This window comes from Microcaecilia unicolor, chromosome 3 (genome assembly GCF_901765095.1).
Source record: "Microcaecilia unicolor chromosome 3, aMicUni1.1, whole genome shotgun sequence".
Lineage (NCBI taxonomy): Eukaryota > Metazoa > Chordata > Amphibia > Gymnophiona > Siphonopidae > Microcaecilia > Microcaecilia unicolor.
This window is the reverse complement of record NC_044033.1, coordinates 113,954,532-113,982,352: the sequence shown is the minus strand read 5'-3', so window position 1 is coordinate 113,982,352 and position 27,821 is coordinate 113,954,532. Positions and strand designations below refer to the sequence as shown.

The following is a 27,821-nucleotide window of genomic DNA, read 5'->3' as shown; positions in this document are numbered from 1 at the left end:
CCTGTACTGAAAGGCTGTAAGCCAGCACAGAGCACCTTTGGAGTAACACTTGAGAGGGGTGTAGTCTACCTCTTCCATTTAGTTTGAGGAGGGAAGGAAGTAGCAGGCACACCGAAAGCACTTCTGCCTGGTGAGTTCAGACCCCTTTAACATACTAACCCAGAGGAACCTTCTCTCTTTCTTTCACACCCCACCTCACAAAACGTGAAGTTTTCTTCCTTCAATTCTGTCACGTCTCCCACTGGATTACTGTTAATGCTTTGTTCCATGCTTTATGAGTTTCGCATATACATCTTCATACAATTACAAATGTAGCTGTCAACCTTATTATCAGTGCGTGCAGCTTTGATCACCTCTACTTAAAGCCGAACACTGGTTGCTTATCCCTTAAAGGCTTATCTTATTCTGACATTAGTGCATAAACTTTATTATTCCGGATTTCTGCTATTTCTTGTTCTGCCTACTGCTTCCTTATTCCTCTTTTAATACTCTTTGGTCCGCACAACAGACCTTTTGATAGTTCCGTCTTTTAGGCATATTTGTCTTGATAAAGGGTGAAGCTCTATTTTTAATGTTATGTATCCTTCTCTATGGTGGGTCTCTTGAGACCTACCTTTTCTCTCTGTGTTATTCCTATTAAGTACATCATAATAAATGATTATGGGAGCCAGGGGGAGCCTAGCCTGGAACTTAGCAAAGTGAGTAATTCTTTTCTTTTCTGTCCTCTGTATGATGGATTTCATCTTCCTGATATGACTGTGTTTTATTATTTTTACTCTTCTTATATATATTTTTATATAATGTAGTGTGTTTTTTCTAGCAAAAAAGGTGCCCGTACTCAAATGCCTGCCACCCTTCAGGGGTGGGGTGATCACTGAGGAGCCCACCCCACAATAGCCAGGCCCTCTGCAACCAGTCACAAAATCTATGACAAGGCAGAATTGGTGTGTACAGTCTGAGCTGTTTCATTAAAACTTGGGGACCATGGATCAATTTTATCAGACAATGGAAAAGGTGCCAGTACTCAGTACCCCCAAGTGCCCCCTCAAAAAAAAATCCCTGTACTTATCTACACTACTCAGGTGGTTTGCTGACGAGTGGTATATCAAATTTTAATTAAACAAGAAATGTACATATAATTTTAAAAACGGGTAAATTAGTTCTTACCTGAAAATTTTCCCTCAAAAACCAGTCCAGTGGGCCAATGCTCAGAACGTAACGCCGGTGCTAGAGGTGATTAGTACCAGACAAGCGCCAGTGGTCAGTGAGCACAGAATGCTCACAGGGCTCTAGCGCAGGAGACAATGTGCACGCCAAAATGCAAATAGCATGCAAATATAGTCAAACGGATGTTAATGATGTCATTTCCTACTCCTTCCCAAAGCTCAGAGAACAGCACACAAAACAAAACCTGCCCTTACCACTGAAAACTTAACTGTTGCTCGGAGCAGATGTTAAGATGTTTGAAGAGAAGATTTCTCACGATTCTATCTTTAAAATCTTCCGGGTTTTGATTTTTTTTTGGAGTGGAAGAAAGTCTGTGCAAGCCTGTAAGCACCGGTACAAAGAAATAAATGTGCAAGAGTCTGAGAAAACCTGAAAATGAAAGCACACATTGGGGCCTTTTTCCTGTCTTCCAAATTTAAAAACATTTTTTGAAAATCTTATATTTAAAGGCACAGAAAACGGGCACTGTGTGCTTCGCTTTCAGGTTTGCCTAGCACATGCGCACAAGACCTGAGTTTATTATGAAACTCTTTTTACCATGTGCCAAGCACGTCCCCCCCCCCCCCCCCCCCGATATTGCATTTACTGCACGCATATAATTTGAACACCACTTCCTTCAAGCATTGGCAAGCTAGTTTTCTGTGCTGTTCCAGCAGTATGAGTTCTGTGCTGTTGGCTTTACCATGGGAATTCTGAGCATCAGCCTGCAGATGCTTAGGTTTTTTGCTGTCTTGCCAGTAGGTGGAGACTGGGAACTACTGGGTGTGATCTTATCACTTAAGAACCCTGCGCAACCCCTGGGCTAGTCAGTATTTATTATAACAAAGTAGAAGAGCACAGGCAATTAAAAGGAAAAATAACTCCCCTAGGAGCTAATGAATTGCTCAGAGAACCATTAACAAAGGTTAAAGACCTTCAGCCTAAAGATCCAACAGGAATAACAAAACTAACCAAAATGTTTGTGCTTCTGGAAATTGAAAACAAACTGATGCTAAGAACCACGCGTGGGTTCTGGACATAAGGAAATAAAATGTACCCATCCTTATTGTTCCACCATACCAGTTCAGATGCTTGGGATGTATCAAAGCGGTACTTACTGAGGGTGGGACACTGAAAACTCTGCCACTCACACTTTAGCCCCAAGAGCCGAATCACTTTGAGCTTGAACATCCAATCTGTAGTGACAGTCAAAAGAATGGAGAAGAAATAGCCTCTTTAACCTATCAAGCAACTGTCACTTTTGATGTTGCTTCCTTTTTATGGGGGTCCACAAAAAAAAAAAAAAGAGCTTATCTGGTTTCCTTATTGCCTCCATACACTTCAGGTACTTCAACATGCGTCCCACATCCAATTTATGCAATGCAACTGTACTACTCCCATTTTTAAAATCCTGAAAAACAGGTAAAGAAATAGTCTGATTCAGATGGAAGGACGACACCACTTTGGGACGGAATGATGAAACTGGTCTAAGCACAACCTTTTCCTTACTAAAGGCTAGAGAATGGCACGGGGACAAAGTCTGTCCCCATCCCCACAAGCTTTGGCCCCATCCCAACCCTGTCCCCACAAACTCAAACGCTACCACACTACTTCCATCATCTATATAATAATTTACCTCAAGGTTCTCTGGCTGGCTGGCTGGCTGGCTGGCTGGGTTCGTAACATCTTGGTGACATCAGCTTGCCTCCAGCGTTCCCTTCCCTCTCATTATCCCGCCCTTGCGTAGAGACGAAATGACATCAGAGGAGGGCGGGACACTGAGAGGGAACGCTGGAGGCGACGTGAGCCCAACCTGCCTGCTGCCGCTCAGATGGAGGGGAGGACAGAATTGCAGTACATTGAGGGGAGGGGAGGGCAGGGCAGAGGAGAATTGATGGACATGGATGGGATGGAATGAGAGGAGAGGAGAGAATCACGGGACACGGATGGAAGGCAGGACAGAGGAGAATCGCGGGACACAGATGGGAGGGCAGGGCAGAGGAGAATCGCGGGACACAGATGGAAGGGCAGGGCACAGGACAATCGCTGGACATGGATGGGATGGTAGGAGAGGAGAGAATCGTTGGACACGGATGGGAGGGCAGGGCAGAGGAGAATCGCTGGACATGGAGGGGAGGCCAGAATCCTGGGATACGGAGGGAAGGGCAGGGGAAGAGGAGAATCGCTGGACATGGAGGGAAGGCCAGAATCGCTGGACATGGAGGGGATGGGCAGGGCAGAGGAGGATCGCTGGAAATGGAGGGGAAGCCAGAATCACAGGGCACAGCAGGACAGAGGAGAATCGCTGCACATGGAGGGGAGGTCAGAATCGCGGGGCACGGAGGGGAGGGAGGGGACATCGCTTAGACAAGAGCCTTCCTAGGGCCTGTTTCATTTTTGAAGAAACGGGCTTTGTTGAACTAGTTTTCAATAAAAACACTACTGCTTGCTTTTTGAACTGTTGCGGGGATAGGGTAGGGATGGGGACAATCTTTGCCTCTGTGTCATTCTCTACTATAGACCACTACTACTACTACTACTATTTAGCATTTCTATAGCGCTACAAAGCGTACGCAGCGCTGCACAAACATAGAAGAAAGACAGTCCCTGCTCAAAGAGCTTACAATCTAATAGACAAAAAATAAATAAAGTAAGCAAATCAAATCAATTAATGTGAATGGGAAGGAAGAGAGGAGGATAGGTGGAGGCGAGTGGTTACAAGTGGTTACGAGTCAAAAGCAATGTTAAAGAGGTGGGCTTTCAGTCTAGATTTAAAGGTGGCCAAGGATGGGGCAAGACGTAGGGGCTCAGGAAGTTTATTCCAGGCGTAGGGTGCAGCGAGACAAAAGGCGCAAAGTCTGGAGTTGGCAGTAGTGGAGAAGGGAACAGATAAGAAGGATTTATCCATGGAGCGGAATGCACGGGAAGAGGTGTAGGAATGGACGAGTGTGGAGAGATACTGGGGAGCAGCAGAGTGAGTACATTTATAGGTTAGTAGAAGAAGTTTGAACAGGATGCGAAAACGGATAGGGAGCCAGTGAAGGGTCTTGAGGAGAGGGGTAGTATGAGTAAAGCGACCCTGGCGGAAGATGAGACGGGCAGCAGAGTTTTGAACCGACTGGAGAGGGGAGAGGTGACTAAGTGGGAGGCCAGCAAGAAGCAGATTGCAGTAGTCTAAACGAGAGGTGACAAGGTGACAAAATACATTACAGGCAAGGTCTGTAATTCTGAAATTTGCCTAGCGGTTACTGCAGTGGGCTGAGAAATCAGGGAATTAGGCTCAATTCCCACTGTGGCTCCTTGTGACCCTGGGCAAGTCACTTAACCCTCCACTACCCCAGGCATAAAACTTAGACTGTGAGACCACTAGGGTCACCACTTTGATTGTATCACCGAAAGGCAGTAAATAAGGAATTTAATTACAATTTTTTTTAACCTAAATACTGACCAGAAAAACTGTATTAAGAGTCATATCTTTTAAGGTTGCAGAATTCAGAGGTCCAAAAGACTGGACTAAGGTCAACAAAAACTAGTTTAAATCCCAGGGGGGAGGTGGGGGGAGACTATCAAAGAACGATGCAGCAGATTGATAACTTTAAGCCTGAAAATAATATATACCATGTCCGGATGCAAAACCAAGGTCTTTCCCTTCACTAGGCTTCTAAAACAGGACTAAGCAGCCAGTTGTACCTTCAATGAGGTGAGTGCCAGCCCTTTGTCCAAACCATCCTGCAAGAAATCCAAATTATCTGGAACAGAAGAATGCAATGGAAAAACTTATCTTGACACAAATTCTCAAAAGAAATCTCCAAATCTATATGTATGCTAATGAGGTAGACCTTTTTGTTTGATTGTTAGATTCTTGATATACCACTTTTCTTCTTTAGTTTTTCCCTCTCAAGAGCCAAGTCATAAGACAAAACAGGCATGTCTAGCATGCTGATTGGGCCTTGAACCAACAGATGTTCCCTGCTCACCAGAGATAGAGAGGATCCTCTACTTTCAGATGCATCAAGTTCCCCCTACCAGGGTTTTCATGGCCAATCCATAGAAACATAGAAAAATGAAGGCAGATAAAGACCATATAGCCTATCCAGTCTGCCCATCCATGCCATCTACACTCCCTTAGAGATCCTATGTACTTGTCCCAAGCTTTCTTGAATTAAGATACAGTTTTCGTCTTCACTACCTCCACCGGGAGGCCATTACACCATTCCTTGAAGTAATATTTCCTCAGGTTACTTCTGAGTCTTGCCCCAGAACTTCCTTTCAATTGAAAAAGACTCGCCCTCTGTGCATTTGTGCCAAATAGGTATTTAAACATCTCTATCATATCTCCTCTTTCTTGCCTTTCTTTCAAAGCACACATATTGAAATCTTTAAGTCTGTCCCCATACACTATATGACAAAGGCCACTTACCATTTTAGTAGTCGCCCTCTGGATCGACTCTATCCTGTTTATATTTTTTTGAAGATGCAGTCTCCAGAATTGTACACAATATTCTAAATGAGGTGTCAAATATAGGTGCATCATCCTACTTGCCATTCCTTTCCCTATGCACCCAAGCATCTTTCTAGCTTTCAGTGTCGCCTTTTCTACCTGTTTGGCCAACTTAAGATCATCACTGACAATCATACCCAAGTTCCATTCCTCTTTCGTGCACAGAAGTTCTTCACCCCCTAAACTGTACTGTTCCCTCAGGTTTTTGCAGCCCTAATGTATATCCCTGTATTTTTTAGCATTAAATCTGAGCTGCCATTTTTCAAGATTTGCTAGGTCCCTCCTCATGTTATCCACGCCTTCAGAGGGCCAGAGCTATAAACACTACTAGACCCTCATGCTTCTCTACTCCTTTGAATGACTCTGCCTGTGAACAGAAAAAACAAAAGAACGGAAGAACTCAAAAGAACCAGACTCAAAAATATATGAAAAGCCAAATTTATTGCACAAGACCCTACACGGTCCGTGTTTCGGCCAAAAGGGCCTTCCTCAGGGGTCTAAAAAACAAAACATACAATATATCATAAAACTTAATAAATACTAACATATAAATTTAAGATAAAAATAAAAATAAAAGATCAATGATAAACCGCAAAGATAACATATTACTATAATGGTAAGAATATAAACCATAAACATATAGAGATATCTTATACAAATGAAGGGTAAAGGAAACATGATAATGCAACCAAAAACATATACAATAAATTATAATGATGCGACCAAAAGCAATCAGAGTGGATTTACATAAATATGTTCTTGAAAAGAAATTATTATTGAAAAATGAGATTATGACATACCTATAAATTGGCTTATACAAATATTCATATATACATCCAAAGATTCATTCAAATTCGGACAGATCTAAACAAAAACATATATATAAATAAATATGCAAATATATGAGAAAAATATATTAACCACCGCATTTGGTAAATGGCATGAGCCCTACAGATATGTGAACATAGTTCAACTTAACAGTAATGTGTATTATATCCCTAGAGAAAAGCAGAATGAATTGTTACCACGAGCGTTTATGCAAAATATACTAACTACTAAAAAGGATTGACATCCAAAGAAATGAACGTCTGAGTCGTTTCGGAATTACCCATTGTAGAAAGGTAATATTCAGAAAATACTGGTAAAATAAAAAGGTAAATAAAAATAGGTAAAATTAGAAGCGTTGCAAACTGAAGGGTTTTATAATAAAAACTAAGAAGTATATTTTCTCTGAGGGTGACACCCTAGTTAAACAATTGTATTGAACAGTGTGCACATATATATAAAAACCTTGCAATGCACTCTAAGCCACAGGTTACAGCTAAATTTGGTAATGAAAGTCGGTGAAAGTCTATACTTATATCTAAAATGTATTGTAAAAAAGCATAACCTACTGGTGCTGCCCGAACTAATACATAAACCTTGTAATCGAGATTAAAGTTAATATAAATAAAACGCTATAATTTAGAGTTCAAAACGACGTACACCATTAATGGAAATATACTTATGTCCAATAAATATAATGAAAAACTTGCCTGCTGATCCTATCCAAGCTGATGCATAAGCCGTGTAATCGAAATGAAAACCAGTGTAGAGAAAGCGCTGCAATTTAAAGTTCAAAGCGACGTACGTGCCGTGAGATGACATCTGATGTTAATGAAAGCCAATGGGAATCAAGACCGAGATCGTTTGAAAGAAAACAGAGTAGCAGGACGAACTGTCAAAAAGTAATCAATGACATGTATAGGCTATATGCTAATCTTAATTGTCCGCTTAAATAATGACTTGCATACAACACATTTTAATGAATTGACAAATAATATAATGAATAGGGTTGCACCGAGCGCAGGGTAGCGGGAATGTAAGATAACAAGGCAGCCTGTCAAAAGCAAACATTGTACGATAATCACAGTTGTCCACTTGAATAGTAACCTGTATGCGGTTCGTTTTGATGAAGTGTGGGTAAGGCTACAACAAGCACAAAGCTGGTTATATGTCTTGTATGGTATGAACAATGAAACCCAATTATGAAACAGAATGCAAGTATATCGGAACTTAAAGATGGACAATATGGAAAAAGATTTTTATTACAAAAAATGTATTAATTCTAACTCCTTATTTAAACCATTTGGGGTTACTGTGTCTAATTCATAAATAGCACGTTGTTCTGCTCTCAGCAGCATGCTGTCTAAGTTACCACCTCGACAGCCTTTTTTAAGTGTTTTAAAGATAAAAAATTTTATGTCGTCTAAATTATGTCCAGCCTCTATCCAGTGGTCCACCAAGGGTGCCGTCCTAAGTTGTCTCTTAATACAGCTACGGTGCTCTATAATTCTAACCTTAATCATTCTGTTAGTCTTGCCAACATATATTAGACCACACGGGCATAAAACTATGTATACCACATTTTGTGTTTTGCAATCACTGTTAAAGTTTAATTTATAATGTTTTTGAGTCTTAGGGTGTATGAACTCTCGAAGGGTCAATGAATGGATACAAACAGAACACGTATTGCAGGGTTTATGGCCATTTTTCGTTACTACAGATCTATTCAATGTAGGGAGTGCCGATGGAACTAAGCGATCTTTTAAATTTGGATTTTTGGAAACGGCGAATATGGGTATGATATCCTTGAAACAAGGGAGTGTCTGTATAATGTGCCAATGTTTTTTGATGATATTTTTGAATTGATGGCTATATGAAGAGAACCGAAAATTGCATACAATATCAGGGGCCATCTTCGATTTGCCCTCAGTTTGTAGAAGTTCTTCTCTTGTTATATCGCATGCTCTGTGAAATCCTTTCCTAATGCATGTTTTGGGATATCCTCTCTTAATGAACCTATCTGAAAGAAATTTTGATTGTTTATGGTTTATATTCTTACCATTATAGTAATATGTTATCTTTGCGGTTTATCATTGATCTTTTATTTTTATTTTTATCTTAAATTTATATGTTAGTATTTATTAAGTTTTATGATATATTGTATGTTTTGTTTTTTAGACCCCTGAGGAAGGCCCTTTTGGCCGAAACACGGACCGTGTAGGGTCTTGTGCAATAAATTTGGCTTTTCATATATTTTTGAGTCTGGTTCTTTTGAGTTCTTCCGTTCTTTTGTTTTTTCTGTTGTTTTTTACGGGAGAATTGGACTCTCTTTGTTGTTTCTGCCTGTGAACAGCCACAGCAGAAATACACATAGAAGACCCAAACACACCTATGATTGAATTAAGGTATCTATTCCTTTGGACCTCCAATCCTTTCACCAAGTGAAAAGGGCTGAAACTTTCACATTTTGACCTGTAGCCATCATGTCCGTGATCAGCTAACCCCAACAGTGTACCACTTCCAAGAAAGCATCCTCTGCTAGACTCCATTCTCCTGGATGCATGGAATTTCTGCTGAGTTAGTCTGCCTGGATATTTTGGGTACCAGCTGATTGCCACCGAGATCTCTTCCAGATTCTCCTTCACTCAATCCATCAACATCTGCACCTCTTCTGCCACTTGTTTCTCCTTGTTTGTTAGGCTACTGTTGTCATGCTGTCTGAGAGAATCTTTACCACTTTGTTCTGAAGTAGCTGAAGAAATTCCAGGAGGTCTAAATGGATTGCTCATGCTTCCTAATGGTTAATTAACCACTGAGCTTCCAACAAGGACCACGACTGTGTGCCCATTTGTCAAGGTAATATGCCCACCAACCTGTGAGACTTGCATCCATTGTCAAGGATCCAATTTGGGGTTTCCAAACTCTTTCCTTTGGACAGATTGTTGCTGCGCAGGCAACAGTTGAACCTCTGTCTGACCTCTGGTGCTAGTGGTAGTACAAGGTGGAACTCTTGACTCTGAAGAGCATCAAGAGAGACGAGACCTCTGTAAAATGTCTCCTGTGCATCCTAGCGGAACCACCACTTCTAAGTGAAGTAATCTGAATAAGATCTGACAGATTGCTGGCACTTTTAGGCAAGAATGAGAGTGATTCCAGAAATGCCTTGGGAAGAGACCAAGCACCAGAGCATAACCATCCCTAATAACTAAAGAATCTGTGGTTATCTGGCCCCACATCTGTCAAAATGACTTATTCAACTTCCTAACAAAGGCACCAAACAGCAGGTCCCAAAGCTTCACTGTGAACTCGATAATACCTCACATTGCTGCAGAGAAATCTCAGCCTCCTCTATGGCTATCGCAAAAGGACTGACCTCTGAAAGGTAACCTACTGCAAGGAGTAGCACTTACTTGTCCCCATCTAAATCTCCCGACTCCCTAAAGCATTTTTTAGATTAAAAACTCATTTTGTTCCAGGCAGGCCCGAGGCAGGAGGACATTGCTCTTGCCTCCACCTTGTTGTAAGGTGCGGGGGGGGGGGGGGGGGGGGGGGGGGCGGGGGTTGGGTACAGGAGGGAGGGGGATGTGCCTGCGCAGGGGAAGGGGTTTGGTCCACTGGACCACCAGGGAAAATGTTTTAAAAGGTTCAGGGGTCACGGGGGGGGGGGGGGGGCGGGGTTCGTGGTCTACTGGACCACCAGGGAAAGTTTAAAAAAAGATTTTGGAGGTCAGGGTCTACTGGACCACCAGGGTAACAGTTGCGGTCCAGTGCATCAGAGCTGTCAAATGGATTTGACAGCTTGAACTCACAAACAGTGAGGATGCACAAAGGGGGATCCGTGCAGCTCATTTGAATGCGATCCCCTTTGTGCATCGCTGGCTGTTAGCAATTCACTAAATTTTAGCAAGGCAGCCATAGCCATATTTTACGGCTGCCTTTGTGCATCGGGGCCTCAGACTGCTGAGAGGTAAAGCCTAGCCATAGATTGCTTAACATGAAAACTGGCATCTGAAACCTTCCATATCAGAATGATATCTAACACCTGATGGACAGGGAATGCCTTGGAAGGCTTTCTGATGCCAGCCAAATGGGGGTTCTGGGAACCAGAATTAGAACTGGGGTAATCCATTTAAATCTTAAGAGCAGACAAAACCTGGGAAGACAAATATGGGCCAAAGAAGGATCATCTCCGGATGCAGCTTTATCACCCTACGAGAGAATACATTCCTCTAACCCAAACTGCTGCTCTGTTGAATTTAAATCTAGCTTTTCTTCCGCTCCAGAGACTACAGAAAACCTATAACCCTGATCTTCAATCTATTCCAAACTGGGCTGCTTAACAGCTACCTTAGGAGAAGCAGCAGGGCCATTAAGTAAAGCAAAAAAAAAAAAAAAGCAGAGGATAAGTCTCTTCCCATACAAAAGGCTCTGTGCAACTGAATAAATTCAGGTGAGAAATTCTGAGCAAAACTTGTCCTGCGACCGACCCGCAAGAGAAGGATTCATCACTGCCAGTGGGGAGGGAGGCGGCTCGTTTCTAGCAGGAACTGCCATGGATGCTGCAAACATGGCAGCAGTTTCTGCCAAAATTGGGTCTGCCACCGCTTCAGCCACAGTCCCTTGGCACAGAGAGAAAAGGAAATCGCAGCTTTCTCATCACACTGTCAGCATTTTGTCCCCCACTCCGGTAGCCAACCTTTACACCCCACAAACAGAACAGCACTTGTTTTTATCCTGTAGCACGGCCATAGTGAAAATACACCAGCTACCCTGACACATAAAACCAATGGAATCAAAATCAAAAGCCCTTCTGCTGCAGCTTTTCCACCTTGAGGTGAACCACAGTAGGTAAATAAAGATCAAAGATGCACCGATAACTGCAAACTGCTAGTCCAGCTCCTTGCTGAGAAGAAATTAAGTTCAGGCACTCAAGGTTTTCCCTGCAAGGGAAAGTCTAAGGCACAAGCCAAAATCTAATCCCTTAAGAAAAGGGTTGGTTGGTGAGGGGGGAGACCCCCATGTGTTACACCCCTTAAAAAATATATACACATTATATATATATATATATATATATATATATATATATATATATATATACACACACACACTTTTTTGTTTGTTTTTAGAAAAAAAAAAAACATGGCCAACAGCAGCATTCTTTTTAAATATGTCTATGACTGACTAAGGAAATGGAAATCAAGTTCTATGAGACCACCACAGGTTGCATGGGAAGCCTATTATCTGTTGGAGACTAAGAAATAATGATTGACCGAGGGTTGCATAGGATTCTTAAGTGATGACATCACAAACCCAAGTGTCTGTACTGGTCTAGAGGGAAAATAAGGAATGTGGCTTTGCTACTTTGCATGCAGGTCTATCAGGGACTTTGATGCAACACCAGCCATTAATCTACAGAGCAGCTGCCCAGGTTATGGTTGGGAGTGTGTGGCTAGATCACATTACACTCTATGCTATGTAATTATATTGGTTTCTAAATAGCAGTTTCTCTGTGTTTAAAATCCTCTCTTTAGCATTTCGGGTCATTAAGCCCTATCTATTTGAGTGGTAGCTTATTCTAATATAGACCTGAGTGTTCGTTAATCCTTCTCAAATGTAGCCCTCTATCTTACTGGAGGGCACTGACTAGGACCAAAGATGCCACCACCTTGCCCACCGAAAAAATGAATTAATCTTAGAAAAAGGTTTTTTCAACTTTTGCCGATTTTATCTGATTCTATGATGCTTTAAAAATCCTGTTGTATAAAGGACAGCGAGAGCTATGAAAAGAAATGTGACTAAAATTACAGATTTATCATTATTGTCATAAAACCTTGTCTTACTTTTGTTGAGCAAGATTTAAAAAAAAAAAAAAAAAAAAAAAACAACACACAACATACTTCACAATCAGCTTGAAGAGGTTTTCTTCAGATTGAATCTCCTGGATGGCATAGAGGTCTTTTAAGGAATATTCCAAAGTTGTTCCTTTGTTAGTGCCATCATCAGAATCTTTTCCCTTCTGGCCTTTACTGTTACTGATAGAATTTGCTTCAATGTACAACAGAAACATACACCTATCGTTTCTATTTCTGGAGCCACCTGCAATAAAATAATTTTATCCTCAAGATTGAACGTCACAGGAGATTTACATTTATGACTTAGGTATTTTTATTTCTACTGGAGTTACTGTTATAAGTTGCATTATTCTCTGCTTTGGGTTAAAGCAGACTATAAATTAAAAACACAAAGCACTATTTTTTTTTAATTACTAAAAAGGACAAGTACTTTTATTTCTGCTATTTATACAAGATGAAAATAAACTAGTACACAGTAAACAGGTAATCAGTGTATAAAGTATCTACTTGGCAGGTACTTGTCAAAAATATTTGTTCTTACAGTATCAGAGTTCCAATACTGCTTGTCTCTCAGCCCATCAAATTCAACTATGTAACTTTATTCATTCAAGACTAAGTATTCAGAGTATGAAGCTGTCAAAAGGAAAAATCTATTAAATCGAGCTTGTTGCTCCTCTGGATACTCTTCAGTGCCTCAATAACGTGACTTTTTTTCAGGTCAGAAATACTGTGATTTAAATGCCAACAGGAAGGTCAAACAATGTCTGTCATCAATATAGGAATAAAGTTGGATGCCTGTACTCAGTAATGTAAAACAGCTTTTATGAGATGATAGCTGCTGCTGATTTATATAAAAAGGAAAGGCTCCTTCACCCATTGAAGTCATTTGTCATCTTTATCAGGGTCTGAAATGCTGATATTGTTTCACTGGTAAGCTTGAAATATGCCCAAAGCGATATATGATTGACAGTGACAAGTATTGGATCAATTAACCTTCTTAAGCAGCTATGGTATGATATGTCTCAAAACAGAACATCAGCATGAACATAAGAATAGCCATACTGGGTCAGACCAGTATCCTGCTTCCAACAGTGGCCAATCCAGGTCACAAGTACCTGGCAGAAACCCAATTAGTAGCATTGTTCCATGCTACTAATCAGTGGCGTAGCCAGACTGCCAATTTTGGGTGGGCCTGAACCCAAAGTGGGTGGGCACAAAATTTTCTCTCTACCCCCCCCCCCCCCCCCAGCAAAATGTAGTCACACTCAGATGCATTTGTCACACAGGGTAAAGTGCTGTTCAGTGCATCAGATTTCAGACAATATATTTAATAGCCTAATCCTTTTCAGTGAGCTTTCAGAGGCCAAAACCTCCTGCCTCAGGTCAGTATAATGCTGTTACGGTATCCTCTCCTGACCTAAGGAAGGAAGTATTGGTCTCTGAAACTTTATTAACACCATATTACTTTATCCTAAATTAAAAATAAAATTATTTTCTTTACCTTTGTTGTATGGCCATTTACTTTTTCTCATTGTGTTGCTCCCAGTCTCTAGATTCTGCTTTCCTTCGTTTTCGCTTAACTCTTCTGCCAGGGTTTCCTGGCCATTTGTCATTTTTCTCTCCTTTTTCTTTGCTTTCTTCAATATTTTTCTGCCTCTCTCTGTGTCCAGATTTAATTCATTCTTACTATCCATTCTTTAATTTCCTTCATCTACTTATGGCTTTTCATCTTTTTCTCACCCTTGTTCTCCCCATGCCCCTTCCTCTTATTCTCCAATCTTTCACTACTCCCCCTTTCCATGCAGCCTCTCCTCTTTCTCTCCCCATCCTTCCAGTGTCTCCCCTCTCTCTCCCCATCCTTCCAATAGTCTCCCCTCTTTCTTTCTGCATCCTTCCATCCAGTGTCACCTCTTTCTCCCTACCCTTCCATCCAGCGTCTTCCCTCTTTCTCTCCACATCCTTCCATTTTCCCTCTTTCTTTGCCATCCTCCCATCAGTTTTCCCTCTTTCTCTCCACATCCTTCCATTTTCCCTCTTTCTCTGCCATCCTCCCATCTGTTTTCCCTCTTTCTCTCCCCATCCTGCCATCTGTTTTCCCTCTTTCTCTCCCCATCCTTCCGTTTTCCCTCTTTCTCTGCCATCCTCCCATCTGTTTTCCCTCTTTCTCTCGCCATCCTTCCATTTTCCTTCTTTCTCCCCATCCTGCCATCTGTTTTCCCTCTTTCTCTCCCCATCCTTCCGTTTTCCCTCTTTCTCTGCCATCCTCCCATCTGTTTTCCCTCTTTCTCTCCCCATCCTTCCGTTTTCCCTCTTTCTCTGCCATCCTCCCATCTGTTTTCCCTCTTTCTCTCGCCATCCTTCCATTTTCCCTCTTTCTCCCCATCCTGCCATCTGTTTTCCCTCTTTCTCTCCCCATCCATCCGTTTCCCCTCTTTCTCTGCCATCCTCCCATCTGTTTTCCCTCTTTCTCTCCCCATCCTTCCGTTTCCCCTCTTTCTCTGCCATCCTCCCATCTGTTTTCCCTCTTTCTCTCCCCATCCTTCCATTTTCCCTCTTTCTCCCCATCCTGCCATCCATTTTCCCTCTCCCATTCAGGCCCACCAGCCCCAGCTCCCATTGCCGGCCATTGCTGCTTTTCCTGATGAGCAGCAGTGGCCGGCGCTACAAAAAGAAGAAGCGCTCAGCTGACTGAGCTGAGCGCCAACGCGTCGCGAAGGAAGAGAAAAAAATGTTTTTTAAAAAATGCGGCACCGCAGGCAGCCTCGAAGCATTGGCTGCTGGCTCTGTGCAGGCTCCTCCCGTCTCTTACATCACTGCCCCAGCAGTGACGTAAGAGACGGGAGGAGCCTGCACAGAGCCAGCAGCCAATGCTTCGAGGCTGCCTGCGGTGCCGCATTTTTTAAAAAACATTTTATTCTCTTCCTTCGCGACGCGTTGGCGCTCAGCTCAGTCAGCTGAGAGCTTCTTCTTTTTGTAGCGCCGGCCACTGCTGCTCATCAGGAAAAGCAGCAGTGGCCGGCAATGGGAGCTGACGCTGGGCGGGCCTGGACTGAAATTGGGTGGGCCTGGGCCCACCCAGGCCCACCCGTAGCTACGCCCCTGCTACTAATAACACTAAATTAAGAAAGAATTGGTTGGCAGAAACAGATTCTCCTTCGTAACTCAGGTTTGATTGCATTCCAAAGCTCAGTAAGTTTATGAAGTCTTCAAAAGCTCAACATGAAAACATATTGCATGCACTGTTCCCTCTAAGCTGAGCAGGAGTCCTCCAACTGCACTGCTGCCAGTGGGGGGGGGGGGGGGGGGGGGGACGGTGCTTCAATATTATGTTTTCAATCACTAGGGGCAGGCAGGTTCCCTGGAATCCTGAGGAGCTTGCCTGTTTCTCGCTACTGAAAATGTGATAGTGAAACAGCACCACCCATTGGCAGGACTGTACGTGGAGGACTTCCGCTCAGCTTAGAAGGAACAGTGATTGCATGACCAACAGGAACACACAGTAAACACTTATGATGGTATTTCCAATTATTGTAAATTATCAAGGGTTGCCAAGCACAATACCAGTGACGCCATGTGCTCTTGAGTCCTAATCTGGTGACAGTGATGTTTCAATGGAATGCATTTTATTCAATAAAAGGGGAGGCCCACCTTTAATGCATACTGAACATTTTTAAAACTTGACAAAACTGAATCCTCCATTGCTCCAGGTACAAAGGAGAATACAAATTGCATTCTGTATCTCCCTGTGAGACTAGTCCAGTTCAAAGGGATGGTTCCCCTTACCCAGGCTGTAGACAGTTCCTTATTTGTTCTGATTGTTTCAGTTCCCTATGGGTCTTTCAGGGGGATCTGTTGTTCTATGTTTCCTGATGTTGCTTTATCAATAGAAATACTGAGGTGTGCAGGGCTCCAAAGCACCAAATATAGGCACTTCATAGTTTATCCTCAGTCTCTCTATCCGCTGATAAGAGGACATATACCCACTCATAGACGTGGACAGACTAGTGAATTAGCAGGTAAGCTTTAATTTCCATCCTTTTTTCTCTTCATTAAAAAAATTTTTTTTGGTTTCTTGCAGAAAACTCCTTCCAACATACCAAAAGCCAGCTGGCTTCTGCCTCCTGATAAATCCTTCAGTGGTGAAACCCTGTAGTGGCAACGAATCAGGAACAGGAAACGCAAAAAGCAAGGGAAGGAACGGGCATGGTCTGGAGCAACTAAAGGAAAGTAAATTAGCAGGTAAGCCCTAATTTCTCCTTCCCTAGCGTCTGCTCCAGACCATACTCTATGAATGGGAAGTATTGAAGCAGTATTCAACGAAGGTGGGACACAGCCAATCTCCGCTCCAGGACTACTGCCCCAAAAGCCACCTCCCCGCATGCCTAAACATCCAACCGGTAGTGCTTAACAAAGGAGTGCATTGACAACCGGGTAGCTGCCTGGCAAATGTCTGCGACAGGAACCAACGTGTGTTCCACCCAAGAGGTAGCCTGTATCCGTGTGGAATGAACGTGTAATCCCTAAGCAGCACTCCGACCCCCAAGCAAGTAGGCGGAGAAGATTGTCTCTCAAATCCAGCAAGTGATGGTTGCCTTGAAAGCAGCCTCACCCCTCCTGTGACCCGCAAAGAGAACAAAGATGATCTGAGAGTCGAAACTCTGTTGTCCTGCTCAAATAACAGTGAATTGGCAAATATCCAGCCGTTAGAGATCATCACCAGCAGCCCGCCTGGAGAACACTGGCAGTAAGATTGACATGAAATGAAGAAACTACCTTTGGCAAGGACGGAACCGTCTACAGGACGACACATTCCTCCATAAAAAGAAGCAAAGGCTCCCAACAGGAAGCGCTTGAAGCTCCGAGACACACTACGCTGATGTAATGGCGAACAAAAACACCACTTTGAGTGTCAGGACTTTGAGGAAGACGAAGGAACATGGGCAACACCAGATTAAGCTTCCAGGGACTGGGCTGGCTGAAGCCAACTCTTGGCCAGGTTGACCACCCAGCCAAGATGTTGCAACATAGACACTACTCGGACCATGACCCGCAGGCTCTCCTCATGGGACTTGGCTCAGATAAACCAAATTGACAAAGTAGGGATGGACCAGGATACCCTCTTTGCAGAGGTGGGTCGCCACGACCACCATCGCCTTGGTAAATGTCCTGAGCACCGAAGGGTAGAGCCCAAAAATGAAAATGATGCCCCAGGATGGAAAACACAAAAATCTGTGATGATCTATATGAATAGGAACGTAGAAATAGACGTCGGGGAGGTCTGATGCCGTGAGAAACTTGCCCCTGCAAACTGCCACAATGGCAGACCACAATGTCTCCATATGAAAACAGGAAACCTAAAAGGTCCAGTTGACCCCCTTGAGGTCCAAAATGAGGCACCAAGAATCCTCTTTCTTGGGCACCACAAAATAGAAGAAATACCTGCCAGAACCTTGCTCTTGCAGCGGCACCGGGATGATGGCCTCTACTAGCTCCTTGAGATCCTCGTTGTATGGGAAGACCTTAGCAGGCTAACAGGTGCACTTTATGTCACGTCTGTGGCCGTGGCCACCCTCAGACTTACCTTATTTCTGGGGGTCAGCTTCTAAGCTGGCTTCTGCCTATTCTTTCTGGAGTAGTTTTCCTTCTGTGTGCTGGCTGCTTCCAGCATGGCTCTAATTACTCCACTCTACTGCACCTGGGGGTGCTGCCTGAGTTGCTCTACCTCTGTCTCCAGCCTGGCTCTGTTTGCTCCTCTGTGCAGCACCTAGGTATTCTAAGTCTCTCTATGTTCTGTGTGCGCTCTGCCTGCTCCTTTGTTTGTGCTCCTCTCACCCGCTGGTGGCCAGAGCCAGTGGCTGCCATAGTTTGTCTTGCTGTTCCTACCCATTCCAGACTTTAGCCCAGTCCGGTCCGGTTCTTCCAGGCTGCCAGACTTGTCTCTCTTGTTTGTGCCTGGACAGCCTCCGTAGTTGCTTACTGATGGCTGCAGCTGCTCCTCAGATGTTGAAGGGCTTTATTAATCACTTAGAGACTGCAGCCTTTGCCTTTGCATTGACTAAGGTCTCTGGTATGTTAGAGTGCTCTGTGCACTGCTACCTTGTCCAGTTCAGTGTGAGTTTCTAGCTTGTTACTAGTAGCTTGGGCATAGCTTTTCTTGTTGGCTTGTGTACAGCTTTACTAGTTCTCCTGTGTGTTGTGTTGTGTGAGTTCCTAGCGTGTGACTAGTTAGCTTGGACATAGCTGTGCTTGTTAGCTTGTGTACAGCTTTACTAGTTCTCCTGTGTTTTGCTTAGTGTGAGTTTCTAGCTTGTGACTAGTTAGCTTGGGCATAGCTTTCTTGTTAGCTTGTGTACAGCTTTACTAGTTTTCTTGTGTTTAGCTTTCTGGTTTTCCCGTGTGTGTTTTCCTTTGCTTCTGGAGCTTCAGCCCTAGTTCTATCCGCTGCCAGTACTCCTTGCTACTGGAGCTCCAGCCATAGTCTTGCTGCCTGCTGCCTGACCCAACTACTGCCTGAACCCGGATATTCTCTGCCTGTGGCCAGACCTTACTATTGCTGGAACCCTGACATTCCTTGCCTGTCTGCCTTGCTTTCACCTAGGTGCCTGGGGGCACTTCTGTATCCTGATTCCTGTTGTTCCTGCTTGCCAGTTCCAGTTCCGGTTTTCTTGTAAGCCCTGCTGGCTGCCCGAACCTGAGGGCTCAACCCTTGGGAAATGGTGGCTAAGCGTAGGTGAAGCCTAGGTCCAGTGTGTTCCTGTCCAGCGGGTTCCGGTCCCGTGTGTTCCAGTCCAGTGGGCTTCACTCCAGTGCGTACCAGTCCAGTGGGTTCCAGTCCAGTGCGCACCCGTCCGGTGTGTTCCAGTCCTGTGTATTCCAGTGCAGAACTCCAGTTCGGGGTTCCAGTCCAGCCTTGCCTAGACTCTGCTTTGAAGGTGACCTTGCCTGCCACTGCCGCTCCATGGTAGTGGTCCAAGAGCTCACAAACCCAGTGCTTCCAGGGAAGAAGCCTGACACTTTAGCACCAAATCCCCTTGCAGGGAGCCACCCGTTGCTCCTCCTGAAACCTAAGCTGATGCAACACCTGGGAGGTGAGCCAGGGGAGTTCTTGGCAGTGAAAAAGCCTGACCACCGAAGGATCTTCCCACACAGGGAGTTCGGAGCAGTCTTCCAAGACCCCACAGGCTGACTCGTCCTCCTCATCTTCCAAACTCATCTTCCAAGAGGGGCAGAGCAGAAAGGTTGTCCATGGACTCATGGCTGAAGGATACCTGGTACAGACGCTTGGCGCCAACCAGCCCACCCTGCATCAGATGCCCCACTCAGGTCTTGTGAGAAGTCATGGCTACTGTGTTGAGGCAGGAGGCCTGATGTAGAAGAACGAACTTGGGGGGAAAACGCGGGGGAATCCCTAGCCGCCGAGCCAGAAGGAGCGAAGCTGTCAATGCCAGATTTAATTCCATGTGCAGCGCCTGTGCCTAAGTTGAGAATGCCAGTGCCTCCTGCAGACCGTGCATGGAGTTCCCTGAGTGTTCCCCAGTCTCTGGCACTGCCGTGGACTCAGACCCCAACGGACCCGACCCCTCCAGGGCTGATGAGTCCCCGTCAGATGCCTCCTCACACACCTTGCTGAGACTCGATGCTGGAGACAGCACGTGGTGCAGCTGGTAGGCTTCGCAACAGCGCGCCTTTGCAACCTGTGCCGCCAAAAAGGCAGGAAACAGGCCTCAATCCCTCCGGCAAACACCACACACCAGAAACGCCCTGCAGGACCGGACCCTGGAGGAGATCAGGAGGCAAGTGAGCATGAGACAAACAGTCCTCCCAGTGTCTGGGCCGAAGCAACCGCTATGCCAGAAGGGCCAGGCTCTCAAATTGCTGAGTAGTTTTTGTTTTATTTTTGTTTTTTTTTAACACATAAGCACTCCGGGAGTTCCAGTTCTCCATGGGGCTGCCTTAAGGAACCCCTCTCTAGTGAGGGGGCTGAGGTGGACAATGAGACTACTTTTGGGTAAGGAGGGGGGATCCAAGGGGAGAGGGATCCACAGTGCAGCATGTGCACCTCCGGGGGGGCCGGCTAAGCAACGCGGATCCTCCACTGCAGCCAAGCAGGTAGTCAAATGACTTTGTTCCACAGCAGCGCCAAAGGTATTAATAGCCCCACTTCTCTGTTTTTGTTTTTTAAATAAGCCTCCTAGTCTGTTGTTCCTCGGCCACAGGAATTAACAATCAGTTTGGGTTTTTTTTTTTTTTTTTTAAAGAAATGCAAAGCCCACAGCACCTACCTATTATCTGCTGAGGAGACTGAGAAATACTGAGGTGTGCAAGGCTCCACAGCACCAAGCATAGGCACTTCACAGTTTGTCTCAGTCTCCTCATCTGATGGTAGGAGAATATATACGCCCTCAAAGGGCATGGTCTGGAGCAGCCGCTAAGGAAACGTAGGCACCCTTTTAGAAAGCTGTGCTAGTGGCTGCCGGTGTGGTAATGCTAACACTGCCCATTCACTTTGAATGCGCTGTGTCGGCAGTGCCACGTGGCATTGTAAGGGGGGGGGGGGGGGGGTTAGGTTGTGAGCCCACTAGGAACAAAGAAAGTGTCTAAATTGCAATATACAAACTGCATTGATTGTACCACAGATAGGCAGTATATAAAAGAAATAATAATTAGTGCTTTAATACTGGTCATAAATACATATGTAGATCTTTAGATGTGATTTTTAGTTAAGCAATCGGGCATGCTAATGTAGTTTTAACAACTATTTTTTTTTTGTTGTATTTGTTTTTCCAGAAAAATACTTTATTTTGTTTATGGCCATTTTCTCTCTTTATCCTCGGTGATCTTTGCCACTCATTGCTCCATATGTACCATGTTGCATGGCTTTTAGGAATGAAAAGGGTGCTTTCCTTGAAGTGTTAAATGTGCAACTTTTTTGCATGTATTGATTTTTTATGTATGTTTTATTGTACCCCGCTTTGGCTTAAAGCAGGCTATAAGTATGGAAAATAAAATATTTGGCATTCAGTACTTCAACTTTTTAAAATTTAGGACCAAATGTATGGAGGGGTCCCATTGCTCCATTTATTGTCTATGTAGAAATGCTTAATACATATTTATTTATTTATTTAACACATTTCTACCCCACATTTTCCCACTAGTTGTTGTTTGTGGCTTACAGAATACCGTAGTGCAGGCTACAGTTAGTAAAATACAATTTAACAATGTAATAATAAGATAGTAATCAAATATGCAATGTATAAGACAACAAAGATAATAAAAGATAATTAAGGATGATAAAGTCCATGAATTTTGCATATGACCTATTTTATCCAAAAGTACTTCTAAAGTTTCCCAATCTCACTGGTTGTTTTGATTTATAAAGAGAGAAAGACCATCTTTTTTTCTCTTTTATACCTAATAAAAAATAAACACTCTTAATTCTCTTCATTGTCCACAGGAATTTCTTTACATCCTACTAGTGAACAAGGGGAAACATAGCTCAAACTTAATGATATGATTTAGATTCCTTGCAAAAAAATCCAAGCAAAAGGCAAAGTACATACCTTCGACAGCATTTGAGACCTTTACAATTCCTGTGACAGTTACTGTATCACCAGGGACACAGCTATCGACAAGATCCTGAAGTAGTTCACATTCTATTGTCCGAGGAATTCTACCTGCTTCCCTCTGGTCATCAGATATTAGCTCTTGAATCCTAAAAATACACCATTACCAAATTTTAAGTGAAATGAATACATTGAAATTTGCTAGAACCTTGTTCAACGTGTGCCTTTCCTGAATTCACAAACCACTGATTGTCTGAAGATGAAGGTATCATATCACATCATAAAATAAAGTAAGTCAACAAGACATAAGGGCAGTGTATTGTAATGGAAGTGAATTTTAAAAGATTGCTTTTCAACTCTGTCTGCCTTGACAGACCAGTGCACTTGGGGTCTGTATCTTTAATTAGAAGTAATTCTGTTTAACTTTGACCGAGAGTAACTTTCTGTCTTTGACCAAAAGTAACTCTTCTTCCACATCTCAACAACAGGCTGGAATGTCCTTGAAGCCAGCTGGTGAAAGGGGGATGCAGGATGTGCTTGAGGTTCAGGAGGAAAACCACCTGGCCAGTGTTTTTTGTTGTCTGAAACCGAGAGCATGTGACTGCATCTTCCTGTTCATTCTGGTAATTTTCCTCTGCTCTGAAAACAAGCTTTAACTCTCTATAAAAGGGGTCATGCTGCAGCGAAAGCTTTGAGGTCATCTACAAGCAGACGTGCTGTATAGAAGCAGGGATCATTGGATCCGTTCCTGTGTTCAGACTTCAAGCTTTCGTTGGATCCGGCCTCCCCAGCTGATGAGTTAAGAGCCTGAAATCCCTGACCAGTGATGATGTATGTATATATACGTATATATCTGTCCTATAGAGGGCCAGTGATGATTGATTACTTCTGTTCCTGGTCTAAGAACTCTTAGCATTGCTTAGATATAGAAGCCCAATGATGAATGGAGATGTAAAGCCCAGTGATGTAATGATTGTTTAGGTATATAGCTAATCAGTGTGTACATATAGTTAATCATTGTATATATCAGAATCATTGTAGAATCTAGCTTCCTCTAATAAAGGTTTCATTTACTCATTACGAATCCAAAAGAATCCACAGTAATTATTGGGTAGTCTGTGTTAGTGAGACAGGCTGTAAATCCATAGCAGATCATGTATCAACTGTTCTAATTAATAAAACAGAGAAAAGTACAACTTCAACTAAGAGGCTTTTATAAAAATTCTAGTTTTATCCCAAAATCTATAACATTTTTCATACATACATTTTTATGAAACCTGATAGGTGGAGTGAGGAGTTTTCTACATATTGGCCTTTGGTTCATGCTTGTTCAGATACTGAGACAGGGATATAGCCCTTATAGAAGTATATCAAATAAAGGCTAACTATAAACCATGAATAAGGTACCATTGTAAGTAAAGTGAATTAATACATTTTCTTTTTTTTTTAATGTTCTTTTTATTAAGTATTCCACATTTTTTACAAGCAAAATTTTATACGTATAAAGAAATAAGGATTTACCCAAAAAGAAAAGTTTCACAATTAACAAGAAATAAACTAATACTAACTTTACAGAAGTAATAAAAAAAAATCCTATTTTAGTTCCCAATTATAGGATCCTTCAGAATCTATAGAGAGAACAAATCCAAGAAAAAGAAACCTGATAAAATAGAAAAGGCCTAAACTCACCAACCTTCATATTTATGTCCAATTTACCAATCTAGACAGAGGGTACACTACCAAGCTGAATGGGAAACATATTACCTCCAGCTTAGCAGTCATTTCTACAATCAGCAGCATCAGATCTTTACTACATTTGTTCAGAATCACTTCCATTTGATTATAAACTCCTAATCATATATAAGCAACCTAGGGGGTTTAATCCTTTAGTGTCCAATGTTCCCATCAGTCTGTTCCCATATGGCTTATTACGGGAACATTGGACACTAACAACTGAAGCCCTTGAGGAATCCAAAATATTAGATGAAGCATTTTGTTATAGATTTTTGGTAAATGTTTTTTTTTTTTTTTGTTACATTTGTACCACTCATGGCAGGCTCAATGCGGCTTACATGGGGCAATGGAGGGTTAAGTGACTTGCCCAGAGTCACAAGGAGCTGCCTGTGCCTGAAGTGGGAATCAAACTCAGTTCCTCAGTTCTCCAGGACCCAAGTCCACCACCCTAACCACTAGGCCACTCCTCCTCTTGATTTACAAATATATTTTTATTTTATTTTTGAAGAACCAGCCTTGAAGCAGCATTTTGTGAAACATGGCCCATGTAGGCTAGGCTATGGGGTCATCCGTTCATAACCAGACTGCTGGGATTCAGATAAATGTGCAGTATGCAGTTTTAAAGTATTTAATTTATGAGTTTGTAATAAAAATAGAAAACATTGAATTTTAATATCTCTCTAAACCGATGACGATCTGGGTGAATCATGAGCTTGTGAAGCCCATGTGAAACGATTCACCACCGAGGCCTGGATTCAGATAAAAATATTACCAGTAGCTGCATAAGTATGAGTTTAAATATCAGCACTGGGCTCTGTGGTGGATTATATATTGCTCCTGCTGTTTTTTTGGACCTTACAAAGCACCACATACAAGAGCACAGAGAAAATCTTCCTCCTCCCTTGTCCTCTATGCTTCCCCTGCTGTTGCCTATGTAACAGCCTAAACAGCCTTCTTCAGGCTCTTCTGTTGCCCAGCTGCTCTCATGGTTCATTGTCAAGGCCCTGCTGTACTGTTACTAGTGCCAGTCTAGATGCTCCCTGACGTAGGCCCCGATGCACAAAGGCAGACATAAAATACGACTGCCTTGCTAAAATTTAGCAAATCACTAACAGCCAGCGATGCACAAATTAAATCGCATGCAAATGAGCTGCACGGATCCCCCTTTGTGCATCATTGCTGTTGGCGAGTCCAAGATGTCAAATAGATTTGACACTGCTGTCAAATCCATTTGACAGCTCTGATGCACCGGACCCCTCCGACCCTTTTTTTAAAAATTTACCCTGGTGGTTCAGTGGACCCTGAGCACCCCAATCTTTTTTATTTTTTGTAACTTTCCCTGGTGGTCCAGTGGACCGCAACCCTCCTCCCTACAACCCTCACCCCTACAACCCCTGAACCTTTTTTTTTTAAATTTTTTAAAATTTCCATGGTGGTCCAGTAGACCGGACCTGTTCCCCCACGCATGCACACACACCCCCATACGACCCCCCCACATCCGCCCATCCCTGTACCTTTACAACAAGGTGAAGGCAGGAGGGCAGGAGCAACAGCTCCTCCCTCGGGCCCACCCACAACAAAATGGCAGTGCCCAGGACCTGCCAGTGCATTCTGGGATGCACTGGGTCAGGCTAAACACCATATAAGGTGTTTTTTCCTTATATGGTGTTTAGCCCCACCCAGTACATCCCAGAATGCACTGAGCAGGGTCTGGGTGCCACCATCTTGTTCTGAGCAGGCCCACGGCAGGAGGAAGGAGCTGTTGCTCATGCTCTCCTACCTCCACCTTGTTGTAAAAGTATAGGGAGGGGCGGGAGGGGGAGTGTGTGCACGCATAGGGTGAAGGAGTTCGATCCACTGGACAACCAGAGAAAATTATTTGAAAAGGTTCGGGGGGTGGGGGGAACGCCTGAAGGTGAGAGATAGGAAGAAAAGCAGGCAGCCTTTCCAGGAGCTATAAGGTTCAGTGTGCATATACTTGAGACCTCCCTGTTCTACATACCGCTACCTGGCTTAAAGACACTGTGGGAAGCTTCATCTATGTAGAAGAGCAGACAGCTAGTTCTGCAGGCTGTTCCTGCCATTGATCCCCTATCTTTGAGGGAGGAAAAACAGTCAGGAGATCTGGTAGATCTGCAAGGTTGTCTGTTGAAATATTAACTCTGTAGAGATCTGGAGCTACATGTGTTCTGCCATGTCTGAGGCTGATACGTAGCCTCCACAAACATTTCTATTGGTCTATCAGAGGGAAAGATATAATAAGTTCAGCATGCTTTACTTATGTATTTTTGGTTCAAAGTAATAGTAAAATGGCTGCTAATCCCACCACAACAGGAGGGCTGACCAGGTCTTATGCCATTGCACAATCAAGGCAACCCCTCCAGCTTCACTTTTGGCTTGCATTCACTTACCTGCTCCCAAGCCAGGCTACATGCACCAGCTAACATATTGAACTGCTATGACAACCTGCAGCACCATCACCACCCTTTTTTCTAGGCATACTGGGAGCAGGTGGAGAGAGACAGAAGGAGGGAGAGGGAGGGAGGTGCGGGTAAAGTGCAATCAGTGAATATAAATTTGACAAAACACCATAAGAAGTCTGGGAAGAGGTTGCCCTGCAAGCCTTTCATCCCTTTTGTTGGATAACTCCCTATTATTTTCAAAGTGAGAGGAGGGGGAGGGAGGAGAAAGAGAGAGATCATGTTGTCCGTCAGACCCATCAAGGACGAAAAGTCACTGGTATCACCTGGAACTGACCCAGTGGGTTGGGAACTCAGACCCCAACTGAGCCTTTTCCGAAGGGAGAGGAAATAAAGTCCCAAAGGACTGTTTCCCAGAGTATCCTCCAACAGTAATCTGGGCCTATAGACTTCCCAGAAGCAGCCTACATGTCTGCCCCATGATGGAGATTAAGGAATACTGAGGTGCTGAAAGCCACACCAGCCCCCTATAAAGGGAGTTAAGTCAGTTCTGGGCTTTTGTTCTGTCTCTGTTTGCTGGCCGGCATACATAACCTGTTTGTCTGGACTGGTCCTGTATGGATAATAAGGAATAACTCAAAAATCTGAATGTTACTCACCTTGAGCTCAGATTTGGAAAAGTAATGAATCTAAAATCCAAAACCATATTGTTCCACAACAATGTACCATAATTTTTGAATCATTTCTGATTTGTAAGAAAGCATTTTAAAAGTAAATATAAAATGATATAAAACCAGTTATGCATTTAACAAGATTCAATTCAACTAATAAATGTCAAGAAATAAAATGATCGCCCACTACTTAAATGTAGGTACACAGTATCTAAAACCCTTCTTCAGCCTATAGTTCATTATACCAGTTATTTACATAATAACAGATTGAATTATGCAGACTACAGCCTGGAGTGTAGCAGCTAATAGTAAAAAGAATTTTAATGATGTTTCTATAAAGTCGATGCAAAATAATTAAAGCACTACAATGCACAATATGCCTTTTTATAACATAATACCTTTGTAGAATTGTTTTTGATCTTCCCTAAAGAGCTGGCAGTATTAAAAAAATAGCACACATTTACATACCTTTGATAATGGGGCTTCACAAATAATTGAACACTCAAACATTGCTTACTTGATAGATTGCCAGTCCACTGTAGTTGTCAATGGAGAGCTTCTATTGGCAGTGAATGATCGCCCACGACATTCTAGAAGAGGACACTATTGCAAGAATGATTCAGATTTAGCTGTTTTCTACTTTCCCCATTAATAATATACCATTCTTTAAATAAAGACTATCATCATTATGAACACAATATTTTTTATCAATAGGAAAAAACGTAAGCCTCATAGTTTCAGAAGTGCTAGGAGTACAGAAAAAAAATGGAATCATTACTAAAGTATAATACAATGGAGATCTTGATTCCAACAGCTTACAGGATCCAAGGCAGCATTGTTTTACATGAGAACATCACATCTCTTAAAAACAGACATTTTTTTTGACTGGGTAACTAGGAATGGGAAAATACTGGATGTGACGTGTTTAATTTCAGTAAAAGCTTTAATACTGCTGCACACAGAAAGCTGATGAACAAGGTGACAAACTGGATTAAAAACTTGAGAAATGTTAAGGTAATAGAAAGTGATACTAAATAGCACTCCAATGA

At 43.1% G+C, this 27,821-nt stretch overlaps 1 protein-coding gene across 1 annotated transcript in view; it reads right to left on the bottom strand.

Annotated features, from left to right (window-relative positions):
* The window catches only part of MCM8 (minichromosome maintenance 8 homologous recombination repair factor), an 88,244-nt gene that overhangs the window by 34,247 nt on the left and 26,176 nt on the right, over positions 1 to 27,821 (bottom strand). The window contains exons 8-10 of the mRNA XM_030196309.1: positions 27,290 to 27,375; positions 21,945 to 22,096; positions 12,430 to 12,628 (exon numbers count right to left, since the gene is read on the bottom strand). Of these exons, the coding sequence (XP_030052169.1) occupies positions 12,430 to 12,628; positions 21,945 to 22,096; positions 27,290 to 27,375 (437 nt within the window). The remainder of the gene's footprint in view (positions 1 to 12,429; positions 12,629 to 21,944; positions 22,097 to 27,289; positions 27,376 to 27,821) is intronic.